The 18,979-nt window shown below is 44.9% G+C and overlaps 1 protein-coding gene across 1 annotated transcript in view; it reads right to left on the reverse strand.

The window, feature by feature from the left end:
• The window catches only part of SDK2 (sidekick cell adhesion molecule 2), a 655,374-nt gene that overhangs the window by 87,849 nt on the left and 548,546 nt on the right, over nt 1-18,979 (reverse strand). The window contains exons 18-20 of the mRNA XM_030208539.1: nt 13,677-13,792; nt 1,497-1,692; nt 745-843 (exon numbers count right to left, since the gene is read on the reverse strand). Coding sequence (XP_030064399.1) covers nt 745-843; nt 1,497-1,692; nt 13,677-13,792 — 411 coding nt within the window. The remainder of the gene's footprint in view (nt 1-744; nt 844-1,496; nt 1,693-13,676; nt 13,793-18,979) is intronic.

The following is an 18,979-nucleotide window of genomic DNA, read 5'->3' on the forward strand; positions in this document are numbered from 1 at the left end:
AACCTCGGAGAAGCTGTTTTAAAGTGCAGAATTTTTATAATAGAAGAAGGAGACGATGAGGACGGGATTCCTAAATCTTGTCAGGAGAGAGACCTTGTGACTGAGATGTAAGGATGAGGCCGAAGCCCTCGATTTCTCTGAACTCCCCCACACCGTGGCTGTCTCACACCATGACTGTCTCACCCCGTGGTTGTCTCACATCATGACTGTCTCACCCCGTGGTTGTCTCACACCATGACTGTCTCGCCCTGTGGCTGTCTCACACCATGACTGCCTCACACCGTGGCTGTCTCACACCATGACTGTCTCACCCCGTGACTGTCTCACACCATGACTGCCTCACACTGTGGCTGTCTCACACCATGACTTCCTCACCCCGTGGTTGTCTCACACCATGACTTCCTCACCCCGTGGTTGTCTCACACCATGACTACCCCACACCGTGGCTGTCTCACCCCATGACTGCCTCACCCTGTGGTTGTCTCACACCATGACTGCCTCACCCTGTGGTTGTCTCACACCGTGACTTCCTCACCCCGTGGTTGTCTCACACCATGACTTCCTCACCCCGTGGCTGTCTCACCCCATGACTTCCTCACCCCGTGGTTGTCTCACACCATGACTACCCCACACCGTGGCTGTCTCACACCATGACTGTCTCACCCCATGGTTGTCTCACACCATGACTGCCTCGTCCCGTGGCCGTCTCACACCATGACTGCCGCACACAGCGGCTGCCCCTACCTGTCAGGATTCCATTCTTCTCCAGTGGCTCCTGCCAGCTCACCTTGAGCGAGGTATCCAGGATCTCTGAGAAGCTGAGGTGGCCCACAGGGCCTGGCACTAGAAACACAAGCACACAAATACCCTAAAGTGAATTTAAAGGCAGCCTGAAATCAATGGTTTTTTTTCTGGATCCCTCTCCTTGAACACCCTACAAGTTGCAGATTCACTAGTGAAAGGAGCTATAATGTTTCAATAACATTCCATCCTGGAAATGATTCACTTCTGGTAGTTATGGGGGTGAGGGAACTTATATAAGTGAATAATGTTAGGGGATTTGCCTTAAAATTCTAGGCCCACATTGGAGAAACTGGAGAATGAATAGGTCAGATCCATCTATTGTGTGAAGTCTGTGTATTGGATTATCAGAAAGTCGTGGTTCACTTGGGGGGGGGGGGGGGGGGAGCTGTATGTCTGAACCTGTGTGCGAGAAAACCAGGAATTAGAAGCCTATGGACGCAGTGACACATAAACAGGACTGATCCAGCCTCTACCTCATACTATGGACTCATCCAGTAACTACACGTAACAGTTATCCAGCCGCAACGCTCATTTATAATCTGTGTTCATCTCCGTGTAAAGATTCTCCTGTATTTTGTTTCCTGTTCTTCCCCTCTTTCTCCATCCCTTTGCCTCTCCACTCTTGGTCTTAAGTTTCACTCTTCTGCATGCCTGCTTTAGAAATGACAGATTGCTCAGTGGAACTCTCTTACCATCCTCGTGCGTATGCACAGGCTGTGCTGGACTGCGCGGCCCGTCCCCTGGTGTGGTGAAACACAGAACAGATGTCATGTACTCCGCGAACTTCTTCAGGCCTGAGATGAAGCCCACGTGGATGTTGTCCTGGAAGTTAGGCCTCGCTGCCACCATGGTTGCATCTTCTTCGTGTCCGGGTTCCCAGGCTATCAGCTGTGGGAAGAAGAGTCTCTCTCAGTACCGAACACAGGTTTATTTATTTAATACATTTATACCCCCACATTTTCCCGCTAGATGCAGGCTCAATGTGGCTTACACAAAACTGTACGAAGGCTACAGCAAAGAACAGTATAATCAAACAGTATTAAAGTAAGATAATAAACATATAGATATCATCTTTCAACAGTTATGATAATTTACATAACATAACATACGCATAAGAATAAATCGTGAACTTCTATTATCAAAGTGTTTTAATTTTCTCCCAACCCTCCCTCAAATCTTTGTTCCTATAAACCAAATGTTTGTGTTTTCATTTGAAAATTACCTAACTTCCCCCACCCTTTTGTATTAATATTGCCTATTGTGTAACATTGCGAACAATTTGTATATAAGCACTTAACCCATAATCATCTCCTCTACAGACCCCCTCCCCCATCCCACCCCCCCCTTCCTTGGACTAGTCGTCCACCTTTTGAGTTCTGCCCGTACCAGATTATTCCCTATCCCCCTTACTGCCCCATGGCAACCTATTCAGAATATGACTGCGAGCTCTAGGAGATACTTTATTAAGATATGGCATCCAGATTGCCAGGAACCGTTCTCCTGACTCTTTGGCGAAACCCTCGCCTCTCTGGATTCCCATAACATGAGTTGGTGAAGCTAGTTCCTCCAGTACCAGTATGAGGGAGGCACGTCCGACATCCAATGATTAAGAATACATTTCTTCCCTACAACGCAGTATTCGTTCTTAGATATCATTTAGAGAACAATATATAGATGATGATCAAAAATAATTAGTGTCTAAAAGTCTTTTTAAAATCAGGAGTTAAACAGATTATGTTGAATTATGTATTGTAACTCACTCTACGCCGGTTGTAAAGAGCAAATACTCAAAAAACTCCAGACAGCCCAGAACACGGCAGCCAGACTTATATTCGGCAAACCAAAATACAAAAGCGCAACACCCCTTCGCGAAAAACTACACTGGCTCCCACTCAAAGAACGCATCACGTTCAAACTCTGTACCTTGGTCCATAAAATCATCCATGGCGACGCCCCAGCCTACATGTCGGATCTAATAGAACTACCACCTAGAAACGCAAAAAAATCCTCCCGCACATTCCTCAATCTTCATCCTCCTAAATGCAAAGGCTTGAAATACAGATCGATGCATGCATCAACCTTTTCCTACACAAGTACACAGCTCTGGAACTCACTGCCACGTAACCTGAAATCGGTCTACGAAATGACCAATTTCCGCAAACTCCTGAAAACTTATCTCTTCGACAAAATATATCATAAAGAACACACGCGTAACTCCACCTTCTTCTAGATATCCAGGAATGTTCTTTATGTCTTTTGCTCTCACACCTTCTTGTACCTAATGCCTTTGACTCTAACACTATCATGTATTTCACCATCATGTACCCAAAACTTGCTGTAAATCCAAATGTACATTCTTTTCTATTTCCAGTATCCACGATGAACTGTAAGCCACATTGAGCCTGCAAAAAGGTGGGATAATGTGAGATACAAATGTAACAATAATAATAATAACCTGGAGAATAAGCCTTCTTGAACAGGACAGACTTCAATAATTTTCTGAAACTCAGGTAGTTCTAAGTAGATTTCACTGATTTGGGTAGAGCATTCCACAGTTGCGTGCCCATGAAGGTGAAGTTGGAGGCACAAGTAGATTTGTACGTACGTCCACTACAGTCTGGGTAGTGTAAATTTAAACAGGATCGTGAGAGACTGAATCTGTTTCTGAGTGGTAGGTCAACCAACTCAAGCACATAATCTGGGACTTCTCCATATATGATCCTGTGAATCAAGGTGCAAACCTTGAAGGTAACTCGTTCTCTAATGGGAAGCCAATGCAAACAGGGCTGCCAGCTGGACGTAGTTCTGCCATCTTATTTTTCCTTTTCATCCCTTACCCTAAGGAAAATAAGTAAATTGTCTGGGATAAGCATGGTATCATATTCTATGGCTGACAACTGGGATATTTCCTTAGGCAACATGGGTAGGAACAGCTGGAAAACTAGATGGACTGTTGACTACAAAATCAACATCACAAACTTATGAATGTAACGGGGTAAAACCAGGGATAGCTCTGCCTACCATCAGAAAAGGGGCTTGTTGCCAGCTCTCTTCTGAAATATGCTTGAGCTCAAAGAAGTAGGAAAAAACAATTTCAAACTCTGGGCTAGATTAAGTTAAAGGCGGTATCACATTGCCATACCTTTTAATTCATGTTTTATATCATAGCGATACTATGGACCAATTGTATAAATGGTGCTAAAAGTGAGACGCCAAGAAACTGGACGCTAATCCGGTATTCTGGACTGGCGAGGTTGGTTGTCAAATCTGTTCTAGAATACCAGAAGTTATGCGCCATCTTTCAGATGCGACCACTTATCCCATGTCTATGCCTGGCAGAAATGGTGGTACCCAGTGCATTTCTTCTAGAAGTCAAATGCCAGGCCACCCTTCAGGGGCGGGGTGATCACTGAGGGACCCACCCCACAATAGCTGGGCCCCCTGCAACTAGTCACAGAATCTATGACAAGGCAGAACTGGTGTGTAAGGCCTGAGCTCTTTCATTAAAACTTGGGGACCATGGGTCAATTTTAGCTGACAATGGAAAACGTGGCAATACTCAGTACCCCCCTCAAAAAAAAAACCCCCTGTGGGTACCTGAATTTGTTTATTTAGATTTTGCTCACATGTTTTTCAGTAGTAGCTCAAGGTGAGTTACATTCAGGTATGCTGGATATTTCTCTATCACAGGAGGGCTCAAAATCTACCTGAGGCAATGGAGGGTTAAGTGACTTGCCTAAGATCACAAGGAGCAGCAGTGGGATTTGAACTGGCCACCTCTAGATTGCAAGACCAGTGCTCTAACCACTAGGCCACTCCTCCTCTCCAGCTTGGCAGATGGGTGTGCAAATGCAACTATAAAGTGTGTACAGGAATAGCCTGAACGCCCCTGATGCGCCCATCACCCTCCCAAGTTAATATCACCTTTGAATTTGCATGTGAGAGAAGTTAGACGCGCTGTTTCTAGGATAAGAGGGTAAGTCTGTTATGCACACAATTGCTAATTAGCGCCAACAAGTGGTACTTATCTCCAATTAAGTGCTAATTAGCTAATTATCTTGTGCACATACTTAACCCTGTTTTAGAACTGGCGGCGCAATTGAGCCTAACTTTAGGTGCCATTTGTAGAATCTGAGGATAATGTGCATTAAGGGCTCTGTTTATTAAGATGCGCTAGCGTGTGCTAAATGCTAGAGACACCCATATATTCCTATAGGTGATTTCTAGGATTTAGCGCATGCTAAAAACGCCAGTGTGCCCTTAGCACTGCTTAGTAAACAGGGCCCTGAGGGGGTTAGTGCAGTTGCTTTAAGTAAAATCAGCTCTCCTGTCTTTTAAACAGAGGCATCAAGCAAAACCCAGGGCAGGCTGTAGATCTCTGTCCTTCCTGGTAATGGAAAGAAAGGTCATGAAGTCACACAGGGTATTAAAATTATATCCTGCTCTAATCAGCACCATCCTTAAATTAAATACATAGAAGAAATTAGGGATATGCAGGTGCATGCAAAATATATTTAACACACTTAGGAATTAACTATTTATCATTTCTATAGCGCTACAAGGCATACGCAGCGCTGTACACCATACACAAAAGACAGTCCCTGCTCAAAGAGCTGACAATCTAAATAGGACAGGCAAACAGACAGAACAATTAAGGGTAAGGGAATAAGGAGGTGAGGATAAGGACAGGGCAAGTGAGCAGTGGTTAGGAGTCAAAAGCAGTGGTAAAGAGGTGGGCTTTAAGTCTGGACTTCAAAACGGCCAAAGACGGGGCAAGACGTACAGGCTCGGGAAGTCTATTCCAGGCGTGAGGTGCAGCAAGATAAAAGGAACGGAGTCTGGAATTAGCAGTAGAGGAGAAGGGGATGGATAAGAGTGGAGGAGTGGTCTAGTGGTTAGGGTGGTGGACTTTGGTCCTGGGGAACTGAGGAACTGAGTTCGATTCCTGGCACAGGCAGCTCCTTGTGACTCTGGGCAACCCTCCATTGCCTGCAGCACAGAGCCTGCCATGAGTGGGAAAAGCGCGGGGTACAAATGTAACAAAAAAAAAATTATCTGAGGGGGGATGTAGGGAGAGACAAGAGTGGAGAGGTACTGGGGAGCGGCAGAGTGAATGCACTTATAGGTCAATAGAAGTTTGAACTGAATGCGGAAATGGATAGGGAGCCAGTGACGTGATTTAAGGAGAGGGCTAATGTGAGCATAGCGACTCTGGCGGAAAATGAGTCGCGCAGCAGAGTTTTGGACTGATTGAAGAGGAGAGAGATGGCTAAGTGGGAGGCCGGTGAGAAGCAGGTTACAATAATCAAGACAAGAGGTGATAAAAGTGAGGATAAGGGTTCTGGTAGAGTGCTCAGAGATGAAGGGACGGATTTTGCTAATGTTTTGCTAATGTAGGCAGATAAAAGACCATATGGCCTATCCAGTCTGCTCATTCCTATATCGCTCCCTTAGAGATCCTATGGACTTCTCCCAAGCTCTCTTGAATTCAGATACTGTTTTTGTCTAATCCTCCTTTTTGCATGTCCAAATAAAACATCACTATCAAACTAGTGTTTCACTGGTTTCTCTTAGAGTAAAGATCCACCGTCTTCCACTCATGTGCGAGCTCTGACCTTCTTGGCACTACTTCCTCCTACTTGGCTTTCATCAAGGAACCATCTAATATGTAAACCGTGTTGCTTGTACCACAGAAAGTTGGTATATCAAGAATCATAAACACCGTTCACGGTCTCTCCCTTGCAACATCTGCTATGCCTTTTTGTAAGTCCCCTCCCTACCCATCTTCAAATCTCTGCTTAAAACTCACCGCTTCAAGGCTGCTTTCGGCACCTAACCTTTCGTGAAATATAGTATGCCCTATCAGACGGACTCTACACTTATCTTTTAGATTGTACACTTGTCTCTAGATTGTACACCTGTCTTTTAGATTGTAAGCTCCTTGAGCAGGGACTGTCCTTCCATGTTAAATTGTAGAGCGCTGCATAACCCTAGTAGCGCTTTAGAAATGTTAAGTAGTAGTTGGTTCACCTCATGCGTCATGCCTGTAATTCAAATCCTGTCCACAAGGTGCCGCCATTGTACAATAGATGAGTTTTATTTCAAGTCAGTCTGGATTATAAAATTTTTTTCTCCACAGACACAGAATGAGATTTATAAGCCAAACATTTCAGATCCACAGAAACAATTTCATCCAAATTCAGAGACAAACCCCCGCAATCTAGAATTTGGCACATACTATTCAGTTTGAAAATCACAACACAACTTCACACCAGCTGTGTAATTCTAGTGTGGGACACTCACACCCTTATGCAGTCACATTAATCTAATTTAACGGCGAAAAAAGCTTCAGTGTCGCCACCCAGCCAGCCCGACATAGTCGGCTATAAGGCGTAGGCTCATACTATTCAGTGCCAGATGCGTCTGCAGTTAGAGGTACCAATAATTGGCATAGACACACAGGGCTGCCGAGAGAGGGGGCACAAAATTCCCTGGGCCTGGGCCTCCTGCACGTCAGACTCACAGAAACAGAAGCCTGCGCAGTCTTCTACATGGAATGTTGCTAGTGGAATAGCAACATTCCATGTAGAATCTCCAATAGTAGCAACATTCCATGTAGAATCTCCAATAGTATCTATTTTATTTTTGTTACATTTGTACCCTGCGCTTTCCCACTCATGGCAGACTCAATGCGGCTTACATGGGGGGCAATGGAGGGTTAAGTGACTTGCCCAGAGTCACAAGGAGCTGCCTGTGCCTGAAGTGGGAATCAAACTCAGTTCCTCAGGACCAAAGTCCACCACCCTAACCACTAGGCCACTCCTCCACTGTTGCTACTATTTGACATTCTACATGGAATGTTGCTATTCCACTAGCAACATTCCATGTAGAAGTCGGCCCTTGCAGATCACCAATGTGGCCGCACAGGCTTCTGCTTCTGTGAGTCTGACGTCCTGCACATACGTGCAGGACGTCAGACTCACAGAAACAGAAGCCTGCGCAGCCTTCTACATGGAATGTTGCTAGTGGAATAGCAACATTCCATGTAGAATCTCCAATAGTAGCAACATTCCATGTAGAATCTCCAATAGTATCTATTTTATTTTTGTTACATTTGTACCCTGCGCTTTCCCACTCATGGCAGGCTCAATGCGGCTTACAGGTCTGCCTCTTTGCGGATGATACTAAACTCTGTAATAGGGTGGACACACCGGAGGGTGTGGATAGCATGTGGAAGGATCTAGCGAAGCTTGAAGAATGGTCCAGAAATTGGCAACTCAGCTTTAATGCTAAAAAAAAATGCAGGGCCATGCACTTGGGTTGCAAAAATCCAAGGGAACAGCATAGTATAGGAGGTGAAGTACTTATGTCTACGAAAGAACAGCGGAACTTGGGGGTGATCATATCTGATGATCTTAAGGTGGCCAATCAGGTAGATAAGAAGATGGCCAAAGCCAGAAGGATGCTCGGGTGCGTAAGGAGAGGGCTGACCAGCAGGAAAAAAAGAGGTGATAGTGCCCTTGTAGAAGTCTCTGGTGTGGCCCCATTTAGAATACTGTGCAACTGTGGAGACCCTCACCTATGGAAAGATATAAACAGGATGGAGTCGGTCCAGATCTCAATATGCTTACTCTGGAAGAAAGGCAGGAGAGAGATGTTTAAATACCTCCGTGAAGGAAAACTCTGCAATGAGAGGGCGTAGGATGAAATTAAGAGGTCATAGGCTCAGGAGTAATCTAAGGAAATATTTTTTTCTCAGAAAGGGTGGTGGACGTGTGGAATAGCCTATAGGTGGAGGTGGTGGAATTTAAGAGACCCTGGGACAGGCACGTGGGATCTCTTAGGGAAAGGAGGAGACAGTGGTTGCTGTGGATAGGCGGACTGGATGGGCCATTTGGCCTTTATCTGCTGTCATGTATGTTTCTATTTATGCTTGTAAAAATGATCCTCTAGGGTAGCATTTTCTGAAATGTTGCTACTAATTGGGTTTCTGCAGGAACTTGTGACCTGCATTGGCCACTGTTGGAAGCAGGATACCGGGCTTGATGGACCATTGGTCTGACCCAGTATGACTATTCTTATGCTCTTATGTTTTGGAGGCACAGCACTTCCTCCTGCTGTAAGAAATGCTGTTTTTATGTTCATGGTAACTGTTTACATATCTCCCTGTGTATCTCGAATTTAGCTAAGATCCATGCTCATTCCTTTATATCATATGATCTGTCCTTCAGCTGCCATTATACAAATTAGCCTACAAACAAATTAATTAAATAGCATTTCGATACTAAAGTTAATCATTGGAAATCCTAACTGACATTTAACACGCTACATTACGTATCTCCCTGGAACTGCTTCACATCTGTTGATAACGTGGAAGATCATTTAGAAAGGACGCATAGGCAGGGACGACTCGTAAGTGTATATGTTGTGGCTGTTTTAAGAAGGTGATTTACATGCCCATGTGCCATCTTGAAATTACTTTCCCAAAAGCTCTCACAGAACGTTATAGCTGCTCGGAGGCAGGAATAACCTCGCACCTGAATCTGCTGATAAAAATCAGTGCTTCTGTGTATATTTGTATAAAATACCAATCTTACCCCGCGGAACTGCTGCGCACGTGAAGAGTAATTATAGCAGGTATTTTCATATGTAAATGCTCATATACTAGGGTTACCATATTTTGTCCCCCAAAAAGGAGGACACATGCCCCGCCCCCACCACACACCCCGCCCCCTTTCACGCCCTCGCTCCGCCCCGTCACATTTTCCCCTCCCCCCCGTCACAGATCCCGTCACCCCCCCCCTCCTCGTCACTCACCTCCCCTTATCTTACTACTGCTCTGGTGGTCTAGTGACCTTTTCGAGGCAGGAAAGAGCCCCCTCTTTCCTGCCTGGAGCGCTGCTCTGCATGCATTCTTCCTGTTGGTGATCAGCGCCGATTCAAAGTGGCCACCGAGAATTGAAGTCTTGCGAGGTCATGGCAACTCTCGGCGGCCATTTTGAATCGGCGCCGAGATCACCAACAGGAAGGATGCATGCAGGACAGCACTCTGGGCAGGAAGGAGGGGGCTCTTTCCTGCCCCGAAGGCGGAAGAGGTCACTAGACCACCAGGGCAGTAGTAATTAAGGGGAGGGGAGGCTAGCAATCTGCCCGTTTGTCCGGATTTCTGGACAAACGGGCAGGCTGGTGGGCGGGCCTATGGGACGGCTCGCCCACCAGCTTGTCCGTTTGTCCTGAAATCCGGACAAACGGAGAGATTGGCAAAACCCGCCCGGCTGCCCGGACATGTCCTCAAAAAGAGGACATGTCCGGGTAAATCCGGACATATGATAACCCTATCATATACACATGTAAATAAATAAATGTACGCATCGCGTTCAAATGATGTGTATTCATGTATCAAATCGTATACGGCCTATCTCCGTCTTATATGCAGAACCTTATTGAGTTGCCAATACGTAAAGCATCGAAATCTTCTACAGACTTCCTTGTTTTCCACTTCCCAAATTGCAGTAAACTTCAAAATAAAGCAATTAATAATGCCGAATTCTCTTGTCAATGCACTAAGAGATGGGACTCGCTCGGAACTCCCTTCCCAAACGATTATGTCATACAATTGACTATTTCATATTCCACAAATTGCCAGAAACTTACTTGGTAAGATCATCTCTCACTGACGAAAGCAACTGATTCACTGTGTAATCATTAGGATGTACTCTTCCTGTTGATTCCACCTCGTTCTATCCTTATTAATTACGTTGCACTCACATATGTTTCTGACAGTATATCTAATGTAACTTGGGCTTGTTGTGAATCGTTCCTCAACCTCCACTTCCCTAATTGCAAGGGCTTGAAATACAAGGCGCTGCACGCGGCAACCTTTTCTTACATGAGCACGCAGTTCTGGAACACACTACCACGCAACCTGAAAGCGATCTACGAACAAACCACCTTCCGCAAATTATTGAAGACCCATCTTTTTGAGAAAATTTACGGAAAGAACCAAAACACATAAAGCCCACACTCATTGTTCAGTTATGCATCGTTACAGCCACTCCTGTATTCTCATCCCCCGAAATCATACCACACTCATACCTTTACTCACAGAAAATGTATACCAAGTGTGTTCCTGTTATTATATATTGCCCCTTTTTGTCTCCCTTGCTTCCTTCCAATGTTTCAGTGCTTTTTCCATGATTATACTCCTTATCGATACTTTAACTTTGACTCAAACGACTCACCACAATGTAATCCATAACCAAGTTGTAACAAATTGTATTTCCATGATTCATAATGTATTGTAAGCCATACTGAGCCCGCAAAAAGGTGGGAAAATGTGGGATACAAATGCAATAAATAAATAAATAAAATACTTACTGTGAGCCACACTGACCCTGAACGTGCTTGGGATAATGTAGGGTACAAATGTCAGAAATAAAATAAATAAATAAATGGGCTCTTTAAAAAATGAGGCCAGTTAGCTTAGCAGGGTTTAAAAAATTTGGATAATTTCCTAAAAGAAAAGTCCATAAGCCATTATTAAGATGGACTTGGGAAAATCCACTGCATATTCTAGGATAAGCAGCATAAAATCTCTTTTACTGTTCTAGGATCTTGCCAGGTTCTTGTGACCTGGATTGGCCACTGTTGGAAATAGGATGCTGGGCTTGACGGACCTTCGGTCTGTCCCAGTATGGCAATGCTTATGTGCTTATGGGTGGAGCCTGGACAAAGAGGGGGTGGAGTCACAATCTGAATGTATATTTTATAAGGTATGTACGTATCTTCATAGACTATGCGCTCACACTTACTCCTGTTCGCTCTTTGGATCTCGGCGCTGCCGTTGCTGGATTTGCGCTAGTACTGTATAAAGTCAAATAGGGCCTTTCTGTGTTTATGAAATGGTCTTAAACTAGGCCCCTTCCTGCCCTCGTAACCTAAGTGCCCTGTTATAAAATTTCTGTCATTCCGCCTAGGCGTTCTGATGCCCACTTTCATGCATATATACACCACAGCATTCTTCTAACTGCCTACCTGAGCATATAAAATGCTGCTTTACATGCCTATAATATTACCCTCGAAATGTGAATTAATTATAGATCTGAGTTGACTGTAAAGTCCCTGTGGCTCAGTCTCCAGAAACGCTTCCTGTCATTCTGACAGCCTAAATGAGGAGACAACAAAAAGGAGAACGACCAGAGAAGTGCCAACCAAGGGATATTTATTAAAAATGTGACAAACAAAGTTTCCCAGTGGACTGTGTGTTTTTTTTAGTTGATCTTTGTTTGTGTCATTTTTAATAAATATCCCTTGGTTGGCACTTCTTTGGTCGTTCCTATTTTCATTGTGTTTTTGCTCATTTTGGGAGCTGTTTACTAAGTCACGTTGAGTCTGCAAATAGGTGGGAAAATGTGGGGTACAAATAAATAAGGGTGCGCTAGCATTTTTAGTGTGCGCTAAACGCTGCGGAGGAGCATAATCGAACGGGGGCGCCCATCTCTAAGGGCGGCCATCTACGAGGACGGCCCCGGGAAGGGGCGGAGCCAACCGTATTATCGAAAAAGATGGGCGGCCATCTTTCGCTTCGATAATACGGTCGGGGCCAGCCAAATCTCAACATTTAGGTCGACCTTAGAGATGGTCGACCTAAATGTTGAGATGGCCGGACTTAGAGATGGCCGGCCTCGGTTTTCGCCGATAATGGAAACCGGGGCCGGCCATCTCAAATCCGGCCATTTAGTCGTGGGAGGAGCCAGCATTTGTAGTGCACTGGTCCCCCTCACATGCCAGGACACCAACCGGGCACCCTAGGGGGCACTGCAGTGCACTTAATTAATTGCTCCCAGGTACATAGCTCCCTTCCCTTGGGTGCTGAGCTCCCCCAAACCCACTACCCACACCACTACCATAGCACTTATGGGTGAAGTGGGGCACATACATGTGGGTACAGTGGGTTTGTGGTGGGTTTTGAAGGGCTCATATTTACCACCACAAGTGTAACAGGTAGGGGGAGATGGGCCTGGGTCCGCCTACCTGAAGTGCACTGCACCCACTAAAATTGCTCCAGGGACCTATATACTGCTGTCACGGAGCTGGGTATGACATTTGAGGCTGGCATAGAGGCTGGCAAAAAATGTTTTTAATTTTTTTGTTTTGGGTGGTAGGGGGTTGGTGACCTCTGGAGGAGTACGGGGAGGTCATCCCTGATTCACTCCGGTAGCCCTAAGGGCTATGGTAGTGGTGTACATTTGTGGGGAGTGGGTTTTAGGGGGGGGTTGGGGGGCTCAGCACACAAGATGCAGTGCCCCCTAGGTGTCCTGGCATGTCAGGGGGACAAGTGCACTACGAATGCTGGCTCCTCCCATGACCAAAGGGCTTGAATTTGGTCGTTTTTGAGATGGTCGTCCTCGGTTTCCATTATTGGCGAAAATCGAGGTCGGCCATCTCTAAGGTTGGCGATCTCAACATTTAGGTCAACCTAAATGTTGAGATTTGGGCGTCCCCGACCGTATTATCGAAACGAAAGATGGACGCCCGTCTTGTTTCGATAATACAGGATGCCCCGCCCCTTTGCCGGGCCGTCCTTAGAGATGGGCGCCCTTAAAGATGGGCACCCAGTTCCATTATGCCCCTCTAAGTGATCCTGCATGCCTGTCCCATGCTTTCTTGAATTCAGATATAGGTCCTTCCCCCTGATAGTCAGAGGTACATGGCCGGCCATGTACTGCTCAATATTGGTGATTAGTGGCCAGTGGATGGGCAATATAACCAGGTGTCACTTCCCTGTGGCATTAGGTTTTGGAGGAGGGGGAGAACAGATGTGACAGTGAAGTTCTATCGGCCATGACTTTTTTGGAGGTTAGGTCACTTACCTTGTACCCCTGGTTAATGCCATTGATAAACTGCGGGCTGGGGGGGTTCCAGGTGAACCTTATGGTGGTGGAATTGAGGGCTTCAGCCTGTACGTTCCCTGGAGGCACGGTGGGTACTGAGGGAGAGAACAGACATTTTTACTCTTTGCAGCTCTGATTATTCAATGTGCCAGTCAACAGGGGCTTAATTCTCACCCCAGTGCATTCTGGTAGTTACAGCGCTGGCATTAGACCATGCTTTGTTTTGAAAGTGGAGATGCGAGACTCGTCATCCTATGGTGGATAAGGGATGTCCTAGTCCATCTGCAACCCAGTCTAGGGCTCTTCCTCCATGGGTTATGATTGTAGGTCTGCAGGAAGTGTATTGGGGGCTCTGGGAGAACCTTCAGCCTTGTCACTGCCCCCCTCCCAGCAGGTACAGATATGACCTAATGGTTCTTAGATAGAGTAGTGCTGTCAGGACCAATTGTTTTGCCTTAATTACAACTGCTCGTTGCTACCCTTCTGGTCACAGGAGTTGCCACCCAAGGCACCCGGGGAAGAGATTAAGGGCCAGGAGAGGAGTAGCCTAAAGATTAGTGCAGTGGGCTGAGTAGATTCAATTCTTACTACAGTTCCTTGTGACTCTGGGCGAGTCACTTAATCCTCCATTGCCCCAGTTACAAAAACTTCGATTGTAAGCCCACTAGGGACAGAGAAAGTACCAACATTAAATATATGTGAATCACTTTGGTTGTACCACAGAAAAGTGGCATATCAAATCCACGACCCTTGGCCAAAGAAGTAACTTGAATAACGATGGGGGGGGGGAGGTTCATTTTTACCCTCTATCTTCTGAGACTGCAGTGTTAATACAGAACCAGTGCTAACTCACAAAAGTCTAAGCCAGCTCTGTTGGTGAAAAACAAGCTGAAGTATGGCATGATTGGAACATCTTTCTTCTCGTTAATCCCTTGTTGCTTGGCTGCACTTGAAGGGGATGAAAGCTCCTGCTAGAACCTGTTCACTTAGAAGATTTACTCGGTGGAAAAGCTAGAGAGGGTTAGATGAATTTTTGTCTCTCATTAGTTTCCTTTGAGGGATTCAGTCACTGAGTGAAGGCTATTTATGGCGTTTTACTTCTTTGATTTTGTATTTTTTTGCTGTCACTCTCCATAAAGTGAACTGGACTGAGCAAGACGTAACTGTAAGCTATTTGCATTACCAGTAGGGATCTGCATTTGTTTGAAACCAGTTGAGAAGTGTCAACGACATTAACCCATGTTGGTTGTAACCCACAACAATAGGAAAAAATCCACAATTTTTAGGTATTTTCCTGTGTCATCAATTGGGCCGGCCTTACCAACTGCAGAGCAGTTTGGGGGGGGGTGTCCCTGGTGGCCCGGTATGTCCCTCTGTCTTCAACACCCCCCCCCCCACACCTTACAACAGCATTTCTTTGTAGACGGCTTAGGGCAGTAGCAATGGTTCACATACGCTGTCTGCTGCTGATCCTGGAGCCTGCTCGTTCCTATGTCCTGCCCTTGTGGAAGCAGGATGTTATGTCAGAACGGTGCAGGAAGCAGTAGAGAGCAGGTTTTGTGTCGGCAGCAGACAGCCTATGTGACTCGCTGCCCTGAGCTCTCTACAGAGAAATGCTGTTTAAAGGGGGGGGGGATGCTGGGGAGGGGCCCCTAGGAGCGCAAAGCCCTGTGCAGCTGCCCTCCCATCACCCTTGCTTAAGGCTCTATTGCTCAATTATGTGCGCTATTTATTTACAGATGCACTACTGAGCAATAAGGTGAACTATGGCATGGCTTACTTGGTGCTCATGGAACGGATGTTCTGTGTATAACAAAGTCTTGGTTGCTTGTTACTTTGGTTCTAATGATTTCAGATGTTTTAATGAGCCCCATCAAGGCAGGAAAAGGAGTACTGTTGTAATGGTCTTTAGGGAATACTTGAGACCAGCTCTTCAAGAATTATGTCTGGTCAGGGAACATGAGAATATATTTGTTAGATTTGGAGGACCTCAACATATGGATGTTTTGTTGATCTATCGTGCACTCTTACATTACTGAAGAGATAGATGAATTATTTGGTTTGATTTCTGGTTTGATGTTGGTGGTTCCTAACCTTGTTTGTCTTGAGTGGCTTTAACATTTACACGAACAGATAACAGCAAGGCTCACTTCCTGGACAGTATGTTAGCTATAGGTTTTTCCACGTTATAAAGAATCCAACTCACATAACTGGTTGAACTCTTGACTTGATAGTCTACGGGTGTGGGAAGATGACTACTCAGAACATATTTTTGATCTGGAGGTTCACCCTATTCCACCGTCTGATCATTACCTTGTTGCATTTAGGATGATTGATCAATGTGTAATCCCAGGACTGTAAATTCAAAGTTGCGTTGAGTACAAAGCAAGCCTGATAATTAGCTCCAGATGGGGGTTAACAAGCAGCTTAATATTTGGAATGCTGAAATGAGAGCAGAGAAGAGGCCAGAAAATTAGCTGTGTGGTACCCAAATGAATTGAGTTGCTAGGAAGGCATTAGTGAAAAAATCGGGATCCAGAAGTTAAACCTAGTTGGAAGAAGAATGCAACCGCTTATAGCAGGGTTGTGAAAGTAGCCAAACATTATAATGAAGACGTTATTGAGGCTTCTTGGAACAGCTATGAAATGAATGACCATGAGGCTTAGGATTGTAATGAAACTCTGAAAATGACTTTTGTGACTATTTTCAGACAGGAATTTCTAGAATCTGAGCTGATTTGGTAGGGGTTGGACTGGGGAGTCGGGGAGCCTTCGGACTTAGGAACCCAACTGTGTGAAACAGGATATATTTCTCCCTAATGTTGTGCAAAGAGGCTGAGGGTTCAATGGAGGATATTGATTTCCCTGTTGAGGTTGGAGAGTGGGAAGCGTTTTCTTTAGTTCCCTTCAAAATTAGGAGATATCCTAGAATGTACGAAACCAGCATTGAGTGTTCTTCATCTCTGATCCACTTTTTCTAAAATCGAGCTAACGGGGCTGGCTATTGTAAAGACTGGATCAGATAGTCAGTCCTTCCCTGGTAGAAGCTACTTTTCTGAACTTTCTGAAGAGGGCATTTTTGAGGTCTTTGGGGCTAAAATACCATCTTTTTGAAGATCATACTTGGAGTTTCTAACTCCCATCAAAAGGCAGAAAGGAGCTGGGGACTAGGAACAGGGGTTTGGAATTAGACACTAGATAGCTGTGGGAGCATAGACTAAGGTTGCTTTTGAGCAAGGTCAAAGTTTTAGGATTTAGGAAAGGTGAAACTCTAGGTTGAAGTCCAGATTTTGATAAATGAACGATCAATTCCTTTTACACAATTGGTACGGAATCCTGGCGTTTGGCTAGATTCTGAATTATTATTATTATTTTTTTGGCCCTAAATTTCCTGATTAGTGAAGTTAATGTTTGGAAGTCTTCGTATGTTTTGACAACTAAGATTGTTTTTTACACCTAGAAGTCTGACTATAGTAATTCTCACTCTGATTACACCCCAGACTCAATGGTTGTAACTCATTGTGTATGGCTTTGCCCCAAACCTGTTCTCAAGAGGCGTCAACAAATTCCAAACATGGCTGCCACAATTCTGGGTGAGATTTGTTGGAATGGTCATGTTATTCTTTTACTAAAACAGTTCCATCGGCTGCTCATTTTAAGGTGTGATGCTAACTCAAAAGTTTTGAATGATCTTGGTCCTGCCTGTCTGATGGATGGTTTAGAAGTTTATAGTAGTCAAAAACAGCGAAGATGACGTGAAAAAAAGGGGGAATAGGAAAAAGAGAAAAATGAACAGCAAAAACACACAACACTAAAAATGAAAAATAAAACAGAAGACGACACAAGAAAAAATGAAAAGAATGAAAAAAATGCAATGTAGATTTATTGAGGTGATATGACTCGACACAGCTGTGTTTCGGCCCAACTGGCCTGCGTCAGGAGTCTGCTACACCAAGTCAATGTTATTTGATGATATCGGTCTTTAAAAGATTTTCGATTGGACGTGCCTTCATAAACACTCTGCCTTTAAAAAGGCTGTGTGTAAAATTGAACACAAATCGTTGAAAGAAATCCTAATTCAAGCAATATAAAGATATTTAGCTCAAATATCAGCACGACAGCGTTAGCATTTATTGGTAGTAGTGTTTATGAAGGCACGTCCAATCGAAAACCTTTTAAAGACCGATATCATCAAATAACATTGACTTGGTGTAGCAGACTCCTGACGCAGGCCAGTTGGGCCGAAACACAGCTGTGTCGAGTCATATCACCTCAATAAATCTACATTGCATTTTTTCATTCTTTTCATTTTTTCTTGTGTCGTCTTCTGTTTTATTTTTCATTTTAGTGTTGTGTGTTTTTGCTGTTCATTTTTCTCTTTTTCCTATTCCCCCTTTTTTTCACGTCATCTTCGCTGTTTTTGACTACTATTGTTTTTTGCGAAGACAGGTTTCTTCTGTGTTGTTGTTAGAAGTTTCTAGGTCAGTGCATAGCTTACATTGTTCTCTAGATGAGCTTCTGTTTATTTCTTCAGTATGGGAAACTCAGCTCCAGAGAACTCGGGTTAGGTAGGTTCCTGTTTTTTGTCTCTGCGCTCTGGAATAATCTCCACCTTCAAAAAGATTATCTCTGTATTTGGAAAGATTAAAAAAATGACCAGGCTGCTATGTCAAGCATTTAGCTTGTCTTAGGATTGGTATTTTCCCACTTTCTAAACCGGTTTAGTCATTAAGGGGCTCCTTTTACTAAACTGTGCTAATCGCCCTCTGCAGCTTAGAAGGGCTTATTATGGAACTAGTAAAAAAAGCCCGTTTCTCATTGAAATGAAACGGGCGCTAGCAAGGTAATCAACTTCTGCCATTAATGTTTTTAAGGGAAGTTCCAGCGTCCCCCATCCCTCCCTCCCAGTCCCAGGGTCCCCCCTCCCTTCTTCCCAGTTCCAGGGTTCCCCCTCCCTTCTTCCCAGTTCCAGGGTCGTCGTCCCTCCCTCCAAGTTCCAGGGTCATCGTCCCTCCCTCCCTCCCTTCCAGTTCCAGGCCCCCTCCCTCCAAATTTTAAAAGTCATCCTGACTTACCTTGTCGGGGTTACGGCGGCCGGCAGCAGCGGTAAAAAGCGTGCAGGCTCGGCACTTACTTCAGTTTTCCCTCCTCTGTCTCTCAGCTCTGGTCCCGCACTCATTTCCTGTTTCCACAAGGGCGGGATCAGAGCTGAGAGACAGAGACAGGGAAAACTGAAGTAAGTGCCAAGCCTGCACGCTTTTTACCTCGTGAGGTAAGTCAGG

The sequence above is a fragment of the Microcaecilia unicolor genome, chromosome 6 (assembly GCF_901765095.1).
Source record: "Microcaecilia unicolor chromosome 6, aMicUni1.1, whole genome shotgun sequence".
In the NCBI taxonomy this organism is placed as follows: domain Eukaryota; kingdom Metazoa; phylum Chordata; class Amphibia; order Gymnophiona; family Siphonopidae; genus Microcaecilia; species Microcaecilia unicolor.